Source organism: Gouania willdenowi, chromosome 13 (genome assembly GCF_900634775.1).
Source record: "Gouania willdenowi chromosome 13, fGouWil2.1, whole genome shotgun sequence".
NCBI lineage: Eukaryota > Metazoa > Chordata > Actinopteri > Blenniiformes > Gobiesocidae > Gouania > Gouania willdenowi.
Window position 1 is genome coordinate 41,141,816 of NC_041056.1, and position 16,588 is coordinate 41,158,403.

The following is a 16,588-nucleotide window of genomic DNA, read 5'->3' on the forward strand; positions in this document are numbered from 1 at the left end:
AATCATGTATTTAATTAGGACTCAATTATGTATACAGTGACCAGCATTTTTTCCAATACAATTAAAGTTACAAATATGTTTCATATGCAATAATAACTAGAATATTTGCATTTCCTGAAGAAAATGCCAGTGAGGATGCATTGCACTGCATTAGCTTAACATTAGCATTAGCTAGCATTAGCATTAGCAATCATCAGCATAAATAAATATTAGCATACATTTGTATTAGCATACATTAGCATTAGCATATTATTAGCTTTGCATTCGCATAGTATTAGCATTCTATTAGCCTAAAGTTAACATTAGTATTAGCTAGCATTAGCTTTAATATTGGCATTAGTATAACATGAACATTCCATTGCCTTGCATTAGCATCAGTGACGGGCAGTCAGGGTAGGCAAGGTAGGCAGTGCCTACCCAAGGGTGAATTGTTATTTTGATCATTTGTTTTAATTATAATATAATTATAAATTATTTACTTTTCATTTTCCAATAGCCTACAGTACCTATAAGTTTGAAAGTGTCCACTTTTTTCTTATTTCCTAACTGCTGTAAGACAGGAGGAGGCCACACCCCTTCTCAAAGGCATGTTGCTCCTCTGCCTCCGTTCCCATAGAGTGTTTTTATGTGTTTGCGCATGCGCAGTCAGTTCTCCAAGATGACAACCATTTACGTCCGCGCTATGCTAAATGCTATACGTAAGTTCACAGTACATTAGTGAATAGACGCCATGTGACTGCTGCTGCTACGTTCTCTAGCTAGTGGGCGGGATAACACTACAGTGTGGATGACAGCGCTAGAGACGATAGAGAAACTTGTCTTTGAGGAAAAACGACAGCTTTTAAAAGATGGAGACCAACACCTGAGTTACCAGAGCTTCAGCAAAGGTAAGGTCAGAACATTGTTGGTACTTTCTACAGTGAATGAAACAAAAGGAAGGATTGACTTCGTGGATGCTTCTCACTGAGGCTGTTCTGAGTTGTTGTTGTTGTCATTTTCTCCATGTTTCTGTGTTTCCAACACAAACAACAGATGTCCTGCCGTGTCATGAGATATATGTTGTTGGGAGAGTATGGAGGTTATATTAAATAATTGTTTATGTTTCTTTAATGGTGTTTATGATGTTGATTTTGTTAGATGGCTAAATACTTGTTCATGTGGATCTTGTTGGGTTTTTTTTTTTCTTTTTATTAATTTTATATGTTGATAAGCACATTGAGATGACTTTGTTGTAAATTGCGCTATACAAATAAAGTTGAATTGAATTAACACTTGCCAGCAAAAACATATGAAATTGTCATTGGTGGTCTTGATTTGGAACACGTCACTGATTAGCATTAACATCAGCCTAGCAGTAGCATTAACCTAGAAATGGCATTAACCTAGCATTAACACTAACATAGCATTAGCTTTTATCTAGTATTAGCTAAGCATTAACCTAGCAATAGCTGAACATTAGCAAAAGGCCTGAAAAAGGTTGAGAAACATTGAAATGAGTTTAAAAAAAAAAGTTGAAATGTGTTAAAGGTTAAAATCAGTTGAAGAATGTCTGGGGATGAAGGGGTTAAAAGTAGAAAAAGCTGAAATGTCCAATAGAAATGAATAGGAAAGAAAAAATGTAATAAGTCAAAAAGTTTAAAAGTCACAAATTATAAAAGCAATAACATAAATCTTGGGAACGTTCTGATTTTTTTTATAGCTTATTTGTCAAAATCGGACAAATGGTGTAGCGGATTTCTGGGTATGGCACTGAGCTGAACGGCAGCGTAACCTATAGAGGGTCCCAGAGGGGTCGATTTTTACCCAACACATTTGGAGGACTGAAAAATACAAAAGTCATTTTTGCACTATAGGACGGGGGATGGGAAGAAAGACAAGGGAAACCGCAACAAAACGCAGAACTACAACACAAAACCTTGGATAAAGACAAGTTGGAGCACGAGGCTATGGAGGCTATTCAGGCTATGGATCTACTGAGAACAGAACATCGAGATTTTCAACAACAGGTGGGTTGAAAGCTAAATAAAGTGGTTCCCGACATTAAAGAAATCACAGACAGGGTTGCAGAGACGAAGCAGAGGGTCGCAGACATGGAGGAGATGAATATGGAGAGCAGTCCTCACATACATACTGCAGCTGTAGCTGCAGGAGAAAGTCCAAGCTCAGCTCACCGACCTGGAGGCTTGCTCACGGCAAAATAATATACGCATCCACGGAGTTCCCGAAGGGGCCGAAGTTTATAGAAAAGTTTATTCAACGCAGCTGTCCCTCCCAGAAAACACCCTCAACATTCAGTGGTGTCACCAGTCCCTCGGTGCCAAACCCCCACCTGGGACCAAGCCGAGGTTTACCTCCAAGAATACAAAACTAAAGAACTAATACTCCGCTCTGCTTGGAAAATGAAACAAATACTCTACGAGGGCAAACGGGTGTTTTTTGAACAAGATTATCCCACAGAGATCGTCATGAAAAGAAAAGCCTTCTCTACAATCAGAAAGATGCTCTCAGAGAAAAGGCTGTGCTTCCAGACGCTCTATCCTGCCAAACTCTGCGTGTTTTTCAACACCGGACCGATCGTCTACAGCAGCGCATCACATGCAAGAGAGGAGCTACAAAAGAGGGGAATGATCATAGACAACGCTGGAGGAAGAGAGAAGACCTCTACAGGACGCCTCAGACCACGCCGAGAAGTGCGTATGAAAAACATCCAGGAAAAATGTAGGTCATTCCAACGCAATGATTGAGTTTAAAATTCCTGAGCAGCGAGTGGATTAACACGGAAGAATTGACTACAGAGCCGTGAGTAAGCTGGTGTAATTAATAAGTGACAATGCGTTTTTCCTGTAGACATAATTAGACGTTAAAAGTGACCACTGATTTGGGAGCGATCACTGCACTGATGTGCTTTGCTCTGATTATCACCTGTTGGAGACTCATGTCCACAAGAAGGGGACCCCCTACTGGGAGTAGGGCTCCACCCTTGCTTTGAAATTAAGTTTACACTTGAAATACGTTTGTTTATATGATATGTTGTTCCTTTAATAGCAGACAGATGTGTTTCTGTTACTTTATCAAGAATACAAAGTTATTACCTTTAATGTCAATGGGCTACAAAACCCCATAAAAAGAAGTAAAGAAGTTGCTAAAATGAAAAAAGAAGATATAATTTTCCGGTCAGAAACACAGCTCTCTAATACTGAACATGAGAAATTAAAGAAGCGTGGCTATAGAAACACATATTATTCATCTGTTGAGGGGTGAATTAAAGATAAGGAAGGATGTTAAATACTGGTGAAGGGTTTTATTGATGACAAGGAAATGACATTACTAAATGTTTATAAACCACCTGGAAGCACTAAGCACTTTTTTTGATTTGCCATCTGTGAATTGGTCAGGGGTATTGATTTGTGGAGGGGACTGGAACACCCAGTTACACCCCTCCCTGGACTCCTCAAATAAAACAAAAAAGATCAGCTCTGAAGCAAAATACATTAGAAAACTAATGAAGGAAACTGACGTGGTGGATGTGTGGAGAGAACTACACCCTGCTGAGAAACGCTTTACTTTTTCTCCCATCAGCACTCAGTATACTCACTATTTTTATGTTTGGCACAGATAGACACATAAAATGTGACATCGGGGTCGCTGCTAAGGCGGTCTTGAGAGGCAAACATACTGTGGTCATCCTGGAAGAAATAAAGAGAAAGATAAAGTAATAGAGAGTAAACATGCAGAGAATAGTGATAGTAACATTTTAAAAGAATTTATGAATACAAAAAAAATATTAAATGATCCAAGTAGAGAGGAGAGCAAAGCTAATCAAACAAAACGTTTATGAAAATGGCCCTAAATCTAAAAAGTTACTTACATGGAGAATAAAAAAAATCTACAACGAGAACAATGTATACAAAACTCTTTTAAAGTGTACTACAGAAATGTACAGTATATGCTCAACCCCAAGCTGCAGAGTTGACAGATGTGACGACATTCCTATCATCCTTAGACTTTCCATCTGTGGGAAGAGAACAGAATAAATTACAAACGGAGACAAAACAGAAAAGGAAATAAATAAGGCTATATCAAAATTGAAGTCAAATAAAATGCCAGGTGCTGATGTCTACCCTGCACAATGTTTAAAGAAAGTCTAATAACATTATTAAAGAATTGTTTTAACCACGGAGGAGAGACTCCAATATCCTAAAAACAAGCTGTGATCTCAGTAATTCCTAAACCTGGTAAGGACAGGACTGAGTGTGGCTCTTATTAGATTAGATTAGATTAGATTAAATCGGGCTTTCGCCTTTAATTGGCCATGTAATGTTAGTACATTATTGGAATTTGTCTTCTGCACTTAACCCATCCCTGAGGAGCAGTCGGCAGCCATTTTGCGGCGCCTGGGGAGCTCAACATCCCACAGTGATGGCCCCGGTGAGGCTTGAACCGGCAACCCTCCGATTACAAGCCCAGCGTCCTTAACCACTAGGCCACCACTCCCCTCTCTTATAGACCCATATCACTACTAAACACAGACTATAGACTGTTTGCATCTATAATAACAAAACACTTGGAAAACATAATCCCAGAACTAATTGACCCAGACCAAACAGGCTTTGTAAAAAAAACAGGACAATGTGAGACGAGCTTTACACCTTATTGACAATATGAGTAAAAGTGACAAAGAATCAGTAGTTATAAGCCGAGACGCTGAGAAGGCATTTGACTCAGTCTTATTTATATCTGGCTTTAACTCCCAGGTTAGAGGAGGTCTGAAATCTTTATACTGCTCACCTACAGCCCAAATTAAAACAAATGGAAATGTATCTAAGCCAGTTAATTCACTTGAAGGAGGAGTCGTGATCAGAGGCATTTCTATTGGAGAAGCCCAACACAAACTTTGTGCATATGCAGATGATATTTTAATGACACTCACGTGTCCAGAGACAAGTTTCCCAAAGTACTGTTCATTCTAGAAAAGTTGGTTCATATTCTGGCTACAGACTAAACTTACACAAAACACAGACCCTTACATTTAACTACAAACCCACAGAGATCATTTAATGTAAATGTCAAATTAAATGGAAAAACAACGTGATCAAATATTTAGGTGTCCAGATACTTAAAGACTTAAAGGGGACATATCATGCTAAATCCACTTTTTTAGCCCTTAAATGCATTTTGTTGTATATTTAAAGTGTTTAGAAGTACAGAAAAGTTCAAATTAGTCTCTTCAGGTGCTCCGTAGATATCTTTATATTCTGTTTTGGTCATATTTTTCAATCTGTTTCGATTTTTCGATTCTCTATTACGTTTTTTGAACAATAACGTCACAGTATTTGCAGCGGAACTGCCAAATTAGGACATCGACTCCAGGCCCAACACTTCGAGCAATCCACCATTTTTATTTCTCGCTTTTATTTTGTAGTCCAAGCTCAAGGATGACAAAGTTACGAGAGGATAAGTCAAAATGTTTGGTTGTTGGATGTAGTAACCCACACGCTTCATTACACCGTCTCCCAGCATCAGAACCTTTTCAAAGTGTCTGGTTGAGTTTTATTTTTTATGGAAATGTACCCACATCTGTGGTTAAGGTCATTTTTGTGTGTGAAGCACTTCAATGATGACTGCTTCATCAACCTCCACCAGTATAAAGAAGGATTTACAGAAAGACTTTGTCTGATTGAGGGTTCAATTCCTTCTATCTTTGGAGACGACGAACAGAGCACTTCGGTAAGCTGTAAATAACGCTAAAAAGTGTGATGATAAGACGTCCCTGTCATTGTTTTGTTAGCATTAGCAGTTGCAGATCCTTGATGATATGGCCTACGTGATTTAATTTAAGTCTAAAGTTTTCATTAGTCATTTCATTTTGACGTTTTTGTCTCTGAAAAGACTGAATTAAAATGCATTTCGTGACGTTAGCTTGGTGCTAGCGTTAGCTCGGCGCTAGTGTTAGCTCACTTGTTAGGGTTCTGCAGGTTCATCATCTTCATTTTCATCTCACTCCACTGGGTCAGACTCTGGCTGGAACATGTAAGGCTGGATGGACAAGTCTTCTGTTGTTGACATTTTGTAAATAACGTGTGAATAAACATTTTCTGCACCGCTACATAACCGTATCTCTTCTATCAAACTACAAAAATGGCCGAACAGGGTGGAGTTGAACCGAGTGTCACCTCTGCAACCTGGAGAGGGGGCGGGGTATGAAGTGTCTCATTTGCATTTAAAGAGGCCACACCAAAATGAGTTGCTCTCAAGCACATCAGAAAAGGGGTAGAAAAGGGGTGGAGCTATAATAATGAGGAATTCATACCCAAGCATTGCAGTTCTGCTTAATATAGACCACAACTGTATGATTCATATGTTAAAAGGAAGGATTTAAAAGCATGACATGTCTCCTTTAACTGCCATTATGACAACCATCACAGCAGACAATAAAGCAGACCTAAACAGGTGGTCACGACTACCAATGAGCATGTGTAACAGAATAGAAGCAGTAAAGATGAACATACTGTATTGTCTACATATCTCCCAAACAGTTTAATAAATGGAATAGAATGATCTCATCCTTTATTTGGGGAAGAAAAAAAACAAGGATAAAAATTCAGACTTTAGAAATCCCGAAAGACAGAAGTGTGATGGGTTTGCCCTGTTTAGCACAAATACGTCATTTAATTTGTTGGTGTGACCCCACCTATGATGTCAAATGGAAGACCATAGAACATAACATAATAACTACACCTCTCACTTCATTAATAGATCACATAAACCTTCTAAATAACTATCTGAACAAACTCCCTCCATCTGGAAAAAAATACTCAAGGACAGAGAATTTAAACAAAGCGCAAAAATGTTACGTTGGATCGTACATGACTCAGAATTCATACTTGCTAAACCAGACAGTAGATTCAAATACTAGAGAAACTCAAGAATGACTTCATTCTCAATAACAACAAATACATAATAAAGGATTACTGACCTTCCAACAACTTAGAAACACCTTTAACCTGGAGAAATCTGGTTATTTTTATATACCTTTAACTGAGACATTATTATGACAAAAGTATGAAATGGACAACAGAGAGAGGATTACATGTGATTATGGAAGCACACAAAGGCAATGCCAGCAGAAAAGTGATCTCTAAAATGTTCACATCCTTGCAGCTAGAGACAGAAGTGACTCCACAACATGTGTTCAGACAAGATGGGAACAGGAAGTTAAGATAAAGATAACTGAGGAGAACTAACTCTACATCATTCACCTCAAGCTCTGGTTTGTGAAGAGAGTTTACATGGAAAAATATCCTAAGATATTTAAGATATCACTCCAAAGATCAAAAGACTTACAGACCTGGGCATGGTCAGTGATGTGTGGCGATACGTCTGCTGGACATTTACATTGTTTGTTTCATGTAAAAATATCTAATAAAAACAATGTTAAAAAAACAACAAGGGTGTAGGAGGAGTTAACGCAGATGGAAGAAAATAAGGATAAAACTTTGCTTTTTCTACAATCTCAATGAACCGATCCAACATCTTAGCCACGCACTGCATTGTGGGAGGAGGTCAAAGGTCACAACAGGTTTGTTCTGATGGCAGAGGCCAGAGATCTACAGAATACTGAGGATTCTAAAGCTGCAAAAGTGCTGCAGATGAAAGAAAAGTGTGAAGAACGAGTGTGAACGGCTCCTGGTGAAAAGGATGAAGTTGTATCACGTTGATGTTCAGACGAGATTAAAGGTGGAAGATTCAAATAAAGAGCATGAGTCAGCTGTTTAATGAAGTATTTAAGTGAAAGGAATGTAAATGAGTCCATGAGTAGTGAGACTAGAGCAGGTCAGGGTTAGAGACAAAGACCTTTATTTCCACTTCTTATATCACATCAAGGCAGTCATTTTTTATCTTAAATTGTTAAAAGAACTTAAAATGTTTCCAAAAACTGTCAAATTTTCCTCAAATTATTCCACGAAATTTGCCAAAATTCCCCAAATAGGGAAATTTAAGTGGAGATCCTGCAGTGACTGATATACTTACATATGTTATCATTTATATATCATATATATGTGGAAGTACAAACCAGAACACATTAATGTTGAATTTGCACTTTTTTCCCCACATTAAATCTGTGGTACGTGGTCCACTTAAGGACAAACTGGTAATGTAGTAAAAAGAGGAAATAATGAATTATTCTGCATCATGATTAGGGGTGGGAACCTCTGTGTACCTCACGATACGATACGTGATACAAAGCTCACAATAACGATTATCTCACAATATGATGATAAAAAATAAACGATAAAAAAAAATACAATAATTTTAAAAAAATTAATAAATTAAAAAATTGATACTCAAAGGGAGCATATCGATAATCGATCATGTGGAAAAATATCGCGATATATCGCTGTATCGAGATATCGTCACACTCGTAATCATGATAATCATATGAATGGAATGATGAGACCAGTGAAGATGAACAGCTCTAATTATTAGTGAGTGAATTTGATCAATTTATTCTTTTCTTTTCCTCCTGCTCCAACATCTCACACATTTATTACTCAACACTTCTTTTTTATACATTTAACTCATTATGAGTTTTACCACTGATATATTGTGTTCGGGGGCTTCTCTTACACGGACATTCTAGTTGTTCATGAAACCCCTTCTTTCTCTATCGGCTGCTGGTTTAAGACTTTGATACTTTGAAACTTTTTTGATTGACTTTTAATTTTTAGGAGGAGGATCCACACAGCATGTGATGGTGAGAATCAAACCAACCTGGTCCTGTGTTAATGAAGGGGTTCTCAACCTTGGGGTCAGACGCCATTTAGGATCACGAGACAACGAGAGAGGGTCGCTAGATGCCTTCAAGAAACTAAAATAGTTTTTTGAACCATTTCAGACCATTTTTGCTTATTTTTTACCTTTTTTCAGCAACTACACCAAACTTGTCATACTTTAACGTATTTTCATCACTTTTTCTTCACATATTTTTTGCTCCTTTTAATGCATTTTTGTTACATTATTCCCATTTCTGCCACTTCTCCATCACATTTCAAAGCCTTTTCTGTACATTTTTTTCCCACTTTCCAAACATGTTCAGCACTTATAAAACCTTTCCACCACTTTTCCACCTAATGTCACATATGTTGACACATTATTGTCACTTTTAACCTCTTTTCACCATATTTCATGCTTATTTTTTGCCAATTTAACCACATTCACCATTTGTCATGCCCATTATTTGCCAGTTTAAACTAATTGTTCCAATATATTGACACTGAACTCTTTTTTAACCACTTTTAACCAATTTCTGTGGTTTTTAAAATCCCATTTCACCACATTTTTCCACCATTTTCACTTTTAACCCATTTTATTTCTGATAAAATAAAAAAAAAACAAAGATGTACATCTTTAAGATGACTATATACTATGGCCCAAATAATAATAAATGTTCCTGGATAACAGTGGATATTATTCAGATAAATAAATAAATGTGGTTATCACAGATTCATAGAATAATGGACCATCATTTTACTGACTTTATGGATGGACCCCAAAAATCTCTCCCCTTTATTCCCCCTTATAGATGGTCCTGTCTCCACATGACTGTTCTACAATGATCATGATCAGGTACAGTGGGGGTCATCGCTATAGACCAGACACGGGGGCCACAAGCGGTCCCCAAATAAATACACAATATGACAAATATAAATGAATGAATACAAAGGAAAACAAAAAGATATAACACGACAACAAAAATAAAAAAGATGAAAACAGAAACACATCACGACATCATACAAACCTTTTTTGATGTTTTCTTTTTTATGGCAGGGGAACGTATCCAATATAAACTGTGAATCACAAATACTTCTCCATGTAGCGTAATTACAGCCGTGTACATAACATTTCTCCTGTTTCTACGTTCTGAGTGCATGTTAATGTTAGTACAGTCATTAATGGCACAATATACAGCGGGCACCATGGTTTACTGAGCACAGAATAACTCAAAATGTATAAAAAATAACAAAAATAACACACAACAAACAAAAACACAAAATTACACAAAACTAACCAAAATAGTCACAAAAAAATTAGAAAATCACAACGAAAATACACAAATGCATTTATTACTTTTAAACTAAACATAAAATCACAGAAAAATACACAAAAAGGACAATAAATTATTTTGTTTCTTAATCTGTGTTGAAACACGTTTTTTAATTTCCCACTATTTTTATCCTGCACGATCTGTTCATTATTTGCTTTCATATATATATGAAAAAGAGGATTAAGTGTATTTTTACACGTTTTTTGCCACTGATGGAGAATGGTTTGTGGTGCTGGGGCGCCCTCTAGTGGTACAGTAATATTTACAGGCGTTTGTCCTCCTGTGTTATATTATTGTCAGTATTTAGAATAATCAGAGTCTGAACATTAACACAAGACACAACAAAGGGTCAGTGTGTGTGTTTGTTAATCTTTAGTGTGTTTTTGGAGTCATTTTGTCTAGTTTCTGTTATTATGTATATCTGTCGTCATATTGGATCTTCTTGAATCAATTGTTTACCTTTGCTGATGTTCTCTGTCCACTTGTGTGTTTTTAGATTCATTTTGTGATTCTATTGTAGTTTAGTGGTTAATTTGTGTTTTTGGAATCACCTTGTTTTGTATAGTTTTCTGTTTTCGTTTTGTGTATACAGTATGTAGTCATATTGGATGTTATTGAAGTAATTTTGTTTACTTTTGTTGTCGTTCTTTGTCCTTATGTGTATTTTTATGTGAATGTGTGGTTTTGAGTCATTATGTACACTTTTCTCTCATTTTGAGTGTTTATGTAGTAAATCTGTAATTCTGTTGTAGTTTTGTGTATTTTTGTGGTTCTTTTGTGTTTTTGGAGTCACCTCGTATTGTATAGTTTACTGGTGTTTTGTATATTTCTAGTTGTCTTGGCTGTTTTTTCTGTATTATTGTTGTAATTTTGTGTATTTTTCTGTGATTTTGCATGTTTTTAGTCATTTCGTGCATTCTCTTCTGTTATTTGTATCATTTTCTGTTATCGTGTATATTTATTGTCGTCTTTAATGTTTTTGGAGTCATTTTGTGATTCTGTTGTGGTTATTTGTAGTTGCCTTGTATAGTTATTGTGTATATTTGTAATGCCCTTGGGTGTTTTTAGGTAATTTTGTGTATTTATGTTACTATTTCGCGCACTTTTCTGTATTTTTGCATTTTTGTTGTTGTTGTTGATATTTTGTGATTCTGTTGTAGTCTTGTGGTTATTTTGTGTGTTTTTGGAATCACCTAGTTCTGTATAGTTTTCTGTTATGGTGTATATTTCTACAGTAGTTATCTTGGCTGTTTTTGAAGTAATTATTGTTGTCATTTCCTGTATTTCTGTGTGATTCAGTGTGTTCTTTAAGTCATTTTTTTTATTTTCGTCGTCGTTCTCTATCCGTTTGGGTTATTTTCTGTGATTATGCGTGTTTCTTGAATTATTTTGCACACTTTTCTCTCATTTTGAGTGTTTATGTTGTCACTTTGTGATTTTTTTTTTGTGGAGTTTTGTGTGTTTTTGGAGTTACCTCATTGTGTATAGTTTGCTGGTGTTGTGTATATTTCTAGTTGTCTTTTTTGTTTTTGAAGTAATTTTGTGTATTATCATTGTCATTTCCTGTACTTGTGTATTTTTCAGTGGTTTTGCATGCTTTTAGTCATTTTGTGGATTCTTTTGTTGTCATTTGTATCGTTTTCTGTTATTGTGTATTTGTTGTCGACTTGAATGTCTGAAGTCATTTTGTTGTCATTTTCTGTGTTTCTGGAGTTATTTTGTGTATTCATGTTATAATTTGGTTTACTTTTCTTTTCTTTTGAGTGTACTTTTGTTGTCATTTTGTCATGTCTGTTGTGTTTTTCTGTTATTGTGTATATTTGTAGTCATTATTGATGTGTTGAAATCATTTTGTGTATTATTGTTGTCAATCTCTGTACTTCAGTTGTCATTTTGTGTACTTTTGTGTTGTTTTGTGCATATTTTTGTTGTTATGCAGTTTTATGTTATGTTAATTTGTATAGTCACCTTTTGTGTTTTTGAAGTAATAATGTGTGTTATTGTTGTCATTTTGTGTATTTTTCTGTCATTCATCTTGCTCTGAGGCTTGGTGCTAAATATCGATTTATTGATTGATTTTTGTCATGTCTACATTTGTCATTTTAGGTTGAGACTACATGTAGTCTAATGTTACATTGACTTTATTAAATATTGAAGTAAGATCCAAGCCTGTCAGAAGAAAAAAGAAACAAATGTGTTGAATTTCTAACTCAGAAGTGGAGAAATCTAACTATTCATGATTCCCTCAACATTTTAAAACAAACTAAAAAAAAAAGAGATTCTAGTGTTTGTTTGTAGAGGATATTTTTTTTATTAAACTCATTTATAAAACGTAGAAGTGGAATGTAAAGGTGATTAGCACCAAAGCAGCCAGTTTCTGTGCTTTGTTAGTTTAGAAGTTTAGCATAGAAAACACAGCATAGACTGTGAAACGTCTACAGCTACACAACAGTTCCCCAGACTAAAACCTTACAAATATGTGTGTTATCATGACTTAGTGTAATGTGTGTTTTATTGTTAGAGAAACAAAGTTTGTAGGATAAAAACTGGAGTCGACTCCTCGCTGATAATAATAGTTTCTACAAAACAGTCAATGGAATGTTAGAATAAAGTGTCGACGTGCTGTTCATGGTTCCTGTTCAAACTCAATGAGTATATACTGTCTACTATATACTATAAGTATGATTAAAATGATGAACGTTCCCACTGACGTATACTTCCAAGTTTCCCAAGATGCATTTGGAACCTACAAGGACAAGAACCTTGTTCACACTGAGACTAAATATCATCTAACATTTTAATCCTCATAAGTTCGTGTACCCTTCATTCTTTGGTTATTCCGTTTTAAGACCAAATTCAAATAACAAATAAACCATGTGGTTATTTTGTTTTACTGACTTAAAATCAAAACAGAAATACAGACGAAATTAAAAAAGTACACAAGCAGCGTTTTTGTCTTTTAAAATGAAATCTTGTTCTGTTTGTGTGATATTTGGATATGTTATGGTCATTTTTATATTCATCATCATATCCTCAAATGTATGTTCATGTGTACAATTTGTCATGTTTTAATACATGACGACTCCATTAATCTTTACACTTTTGAACAGCTGAATCATGATTAAACAGTACAGATCGTATTATTCTCAGTGCAGCACAGTCTCTGCCAAGCCAGAATCTCTGCTCACATGCAGACATACACTGACGCACACACTTATCAAGACAGATAAAGACTGGAGCCAAACCTTCTCATAACATCTTCATCATCCTCCAACATTTCCACTATGGGCATCTGACTCCCTCCCTTTTGTCTCTCACTGTTGGGACCTTTTCTTATCTGTATAAAAAGCTTAAGCTTTGAAACTGTTGGAGCGGGGCGCGGCACTTCCTTCGGACGTCCGCCTGGACGGACGCTAATTTTGTTTCACTTTGTTCCATCTTGTACCTTTTTACTTAGCAATAGAATAAACTTTTTTATATAAAATCATCAATGCTCCGCCTGGACTCCATCATTCAACCAGAGCAATGAATCATGTCTTCAAATGAGGTCAACCGTAAATTCAGCCGTAACAGATATTTACAGGAAACTATGGACGAGAGCTTCATGTTTTAAGCTCACCACACAGAGTGGACCCACAGATGGGGGCAGACTTTTCCTCTGCTGTGTTTGATCAAATGATCTTGTATGATGTTGTCCACCTCACGCCGATGGTAAAGAGGCGTAATTTATGTGTCGATGACATTTTGTTAGTTTTTGATGCTGGAAGTCCAAATCTGTGAATATCTGCCAACTTCACCGAACAGTGTTACAGTCCAAATAGTATCCAGATAATCTGGTGACTGACTATCGACTGTGAGGAACAACAGACATTAGAACTTCTACCATTTGACACAAACAATCACAGCTTTTTCTTTTTTGAGGGCAGTAAAATATATATATTTTGTGAAAGTTATAACACCACTAGCCACTAACAGCAGCCATCAATGCACAGAGATGTTGATCACAAGAAACAAGGAGCACCAGTAGATTCATTACACCACCTCTGGTTCCTTTTATCACATATCATGTGCATGTTTTATGTAACATCCAATTTTTCGTTTTGATTTATTTATATATTAATAATGCTTCAATTCACCAGTTCATCAGTCATGTGACTTATTGCTCTTTTTTTGTGCGTGAGTAAAAGTCCGCCCCCGTCTGTGGTTCCTTCTGTGTGGTGAGATTAAAACATGAAGCTCTCGTCTTAGTTTCCCTTAAATATCCAAATATCACACAAAGTTTTTTTTACCTTGTCTGCAGAAGCTGTCAAAGGTCAACACTACAGGAAGTTCAATCTTTTTTAGACAACAATGCATGTTTTGTTATTGCAATTAAATAAATGAATTTATTTTATTGCATAATTGTGACCATCACCAGCCCTCCTTAGCGAAGGGTAAGAAACACTTTATTAAAGGGAGGATATAAAAAGAGAGGGCAGTGTTACACCTAGGTGAGGGGTGTACATCCACCCCACCCCCTGTGGGGAGGGCCCAGAGAGCCCCCAGCAGAGGAGCCAAGGCCCACGCGAAGCACTGGTGTGTATCTGGGGTCAATTTGACCCCAAGCTGTTTAAGCTGTGTATGTGTGTGACCCAGATGTCAAACTTAAGCCATGTTGTAAATATCATACTAACGTATACTCCTACAGATTCTGACGTCTAAATGAGTATGTAGTGCATTACATTAGAGTATGAAAAAAATCAACACACTAATCACAATCAACCGTCCCATGATGCATCGCAAGCTGAATGTAAAATGGTCCCGAGACCATCTTCAAGCTAAAAATCAAACATCCTCTTTTCAAAATAAAAACATCTCTTCTTGTCTTTCATTCAATTTTTTTTACTCTTTTGTAAATAAGGCTCTTATTTTGAAGTAAACAGGATGTTTAGTCAGTAAACCAATGGAGGGTCTCTAAAAATCTGCAAAATGTGTAAATGAAATGTGAGTTTTATGGAACAAATGAGCACATGTTGATATTCTACTTGGTCACTTTCTCACTTCAAATGTTTTCAGAACTTTCAAAATAAAGGTGGAGAATCATCAGAGATATTTAGCCTCAGTGTGAACAAGGTTTTTAACCCTGTAGGTTCCAAATGCATCTTGGGAAACTTGGAAGTATACTTCAGTGGGAATACTCATCATCCTAATCATAGTGATAGTATACAGTAGACAGTATTTACTCACTGAGTTTATAGTGTATAGTATGTCAGTGGGACATACACAGCCATAGACTAGCAGAGGCTACAGGAAGCTCCTCCCCCTTGTGGGATGGTTATCCGCTCCTCTCCGTCACACAGGAAGTTTGTAGCAGGCGTCGCGGTACGACGTGGCTCCTACAACCCTGAACATGTCCCTCCTGACAAAGGACAGGAAGTTTGTGAGGGGGCAGAGGGGCTGGGAGGGGGGGCGGCCGTGCGTACGGCAAAAGCTGGTGTGAAACGTCACGTCCTCTCCGTTATACAACACCCTGATGAAAGCCTCGCCCTCTCTGCTCCTGGCTTTCCCGCCTTTGGCTGCCCGGCGTGCCACGGGAGGGCTCCTCCACAGCTCAAACACCATGCGTGCTGCAAAGCGTGGGAAGCGGGCCTCTTCCAGGCCCAGGGCGCTCAGCAGTGGGGCCACGGTGACGTCGTGCGCTGAGGAGAGGACGAACGCCTCCTCTCCTCCTCTGCCCTTGGCCACGCGCTCCATCCTGGTGGCGGTACGGTTCAGGTACGGGTACATGGCTAGGACCGCATATTTGCGGTACAGGCCGACCCTCCTACGGTCCACCTCGTCGTCCAGCTGCTGTTGTCGAATCACAGCAAACTGGGCAACTGTCAAACACCCGCCCCCGTCGCTCGCCGCTGCGCAGGGGAAGGACAGGTTATGGCACAGGTGGCACAGCAGGGAGTCGATGGGGTTCGCCGCTCGCAGCTGACGCGTGGGAAGCCCTAACGTGCGCGCCATGTCCACGTAGGTGCGCTCCAGCTGGGTGTTGGCCACGCGGAGGCGGTACTGCCTCCTTTGCTCCTCCTCCAGGTAGCGGTTGCGGGCGGGGCAGTCGCAGGATGAGCTGCAGAACAACGTGTTCCACTGGTGCCGGACCACCAGCCCGGTCCAGTTGAATTGTGGGAGGAACCCGTAGAGCAGGGCCAGGCCGCTCTGCACCGTACGGCTTTTACCTGTAGTCTCCACCCACAGCTGGCGTGGGGACCAATCAGAGGGCAGGAGGCGGTGCTGCTTGTAGGCATGGTGGAGGAGCTGCCCGTTACGTAAGTGCTGCACCACACCTGGAGGAGGAGGAAGAAGAAGAGGAAGGCATGAGTCACTCACCTCCCAAACTATACAGGGGGAAGAATGCAGGGTTGGGTCAATTACAATTATGGAATTCAATTGTATTAAATTTGGTTGCAACACGCCAATAACCAAAAACTAAACATTATGTTGACCAGCATTTTT

General features: G+C 38.0%; 1 protein-coding gene across 4 annotated transcripts in view; it reads right to left on the reverse strand.

Annotated features, from left to right (window-relative positions):
* Positions 1 to 15,206: 15,206 nt before the first annotated feature.
* The window catches only part of pxylp1 (2-phosphoxylose phosphatase 1), a 41,594-nt gene continuing 40,212 nt past the window's right edge, over positions 15,207 to 16,588 (reverse strand). For all 4 annotated transcript variants that reach the window (XM_028465777.1, XM_028465779.1, XM_028465778.1 and 1 more), the window contains one exon: positions 15,207 to 16,419. In XM_028465777.1, coding sequence (XP_028321578.1) covers positions 15,437 to 16,419 — 983 coding nt within the window. In that variant the 3' untranslated portion in view covers positions 15,207 to 15,436. The remainder of the gene's footprint in view (positions 16,420 to 16,588) is intronic.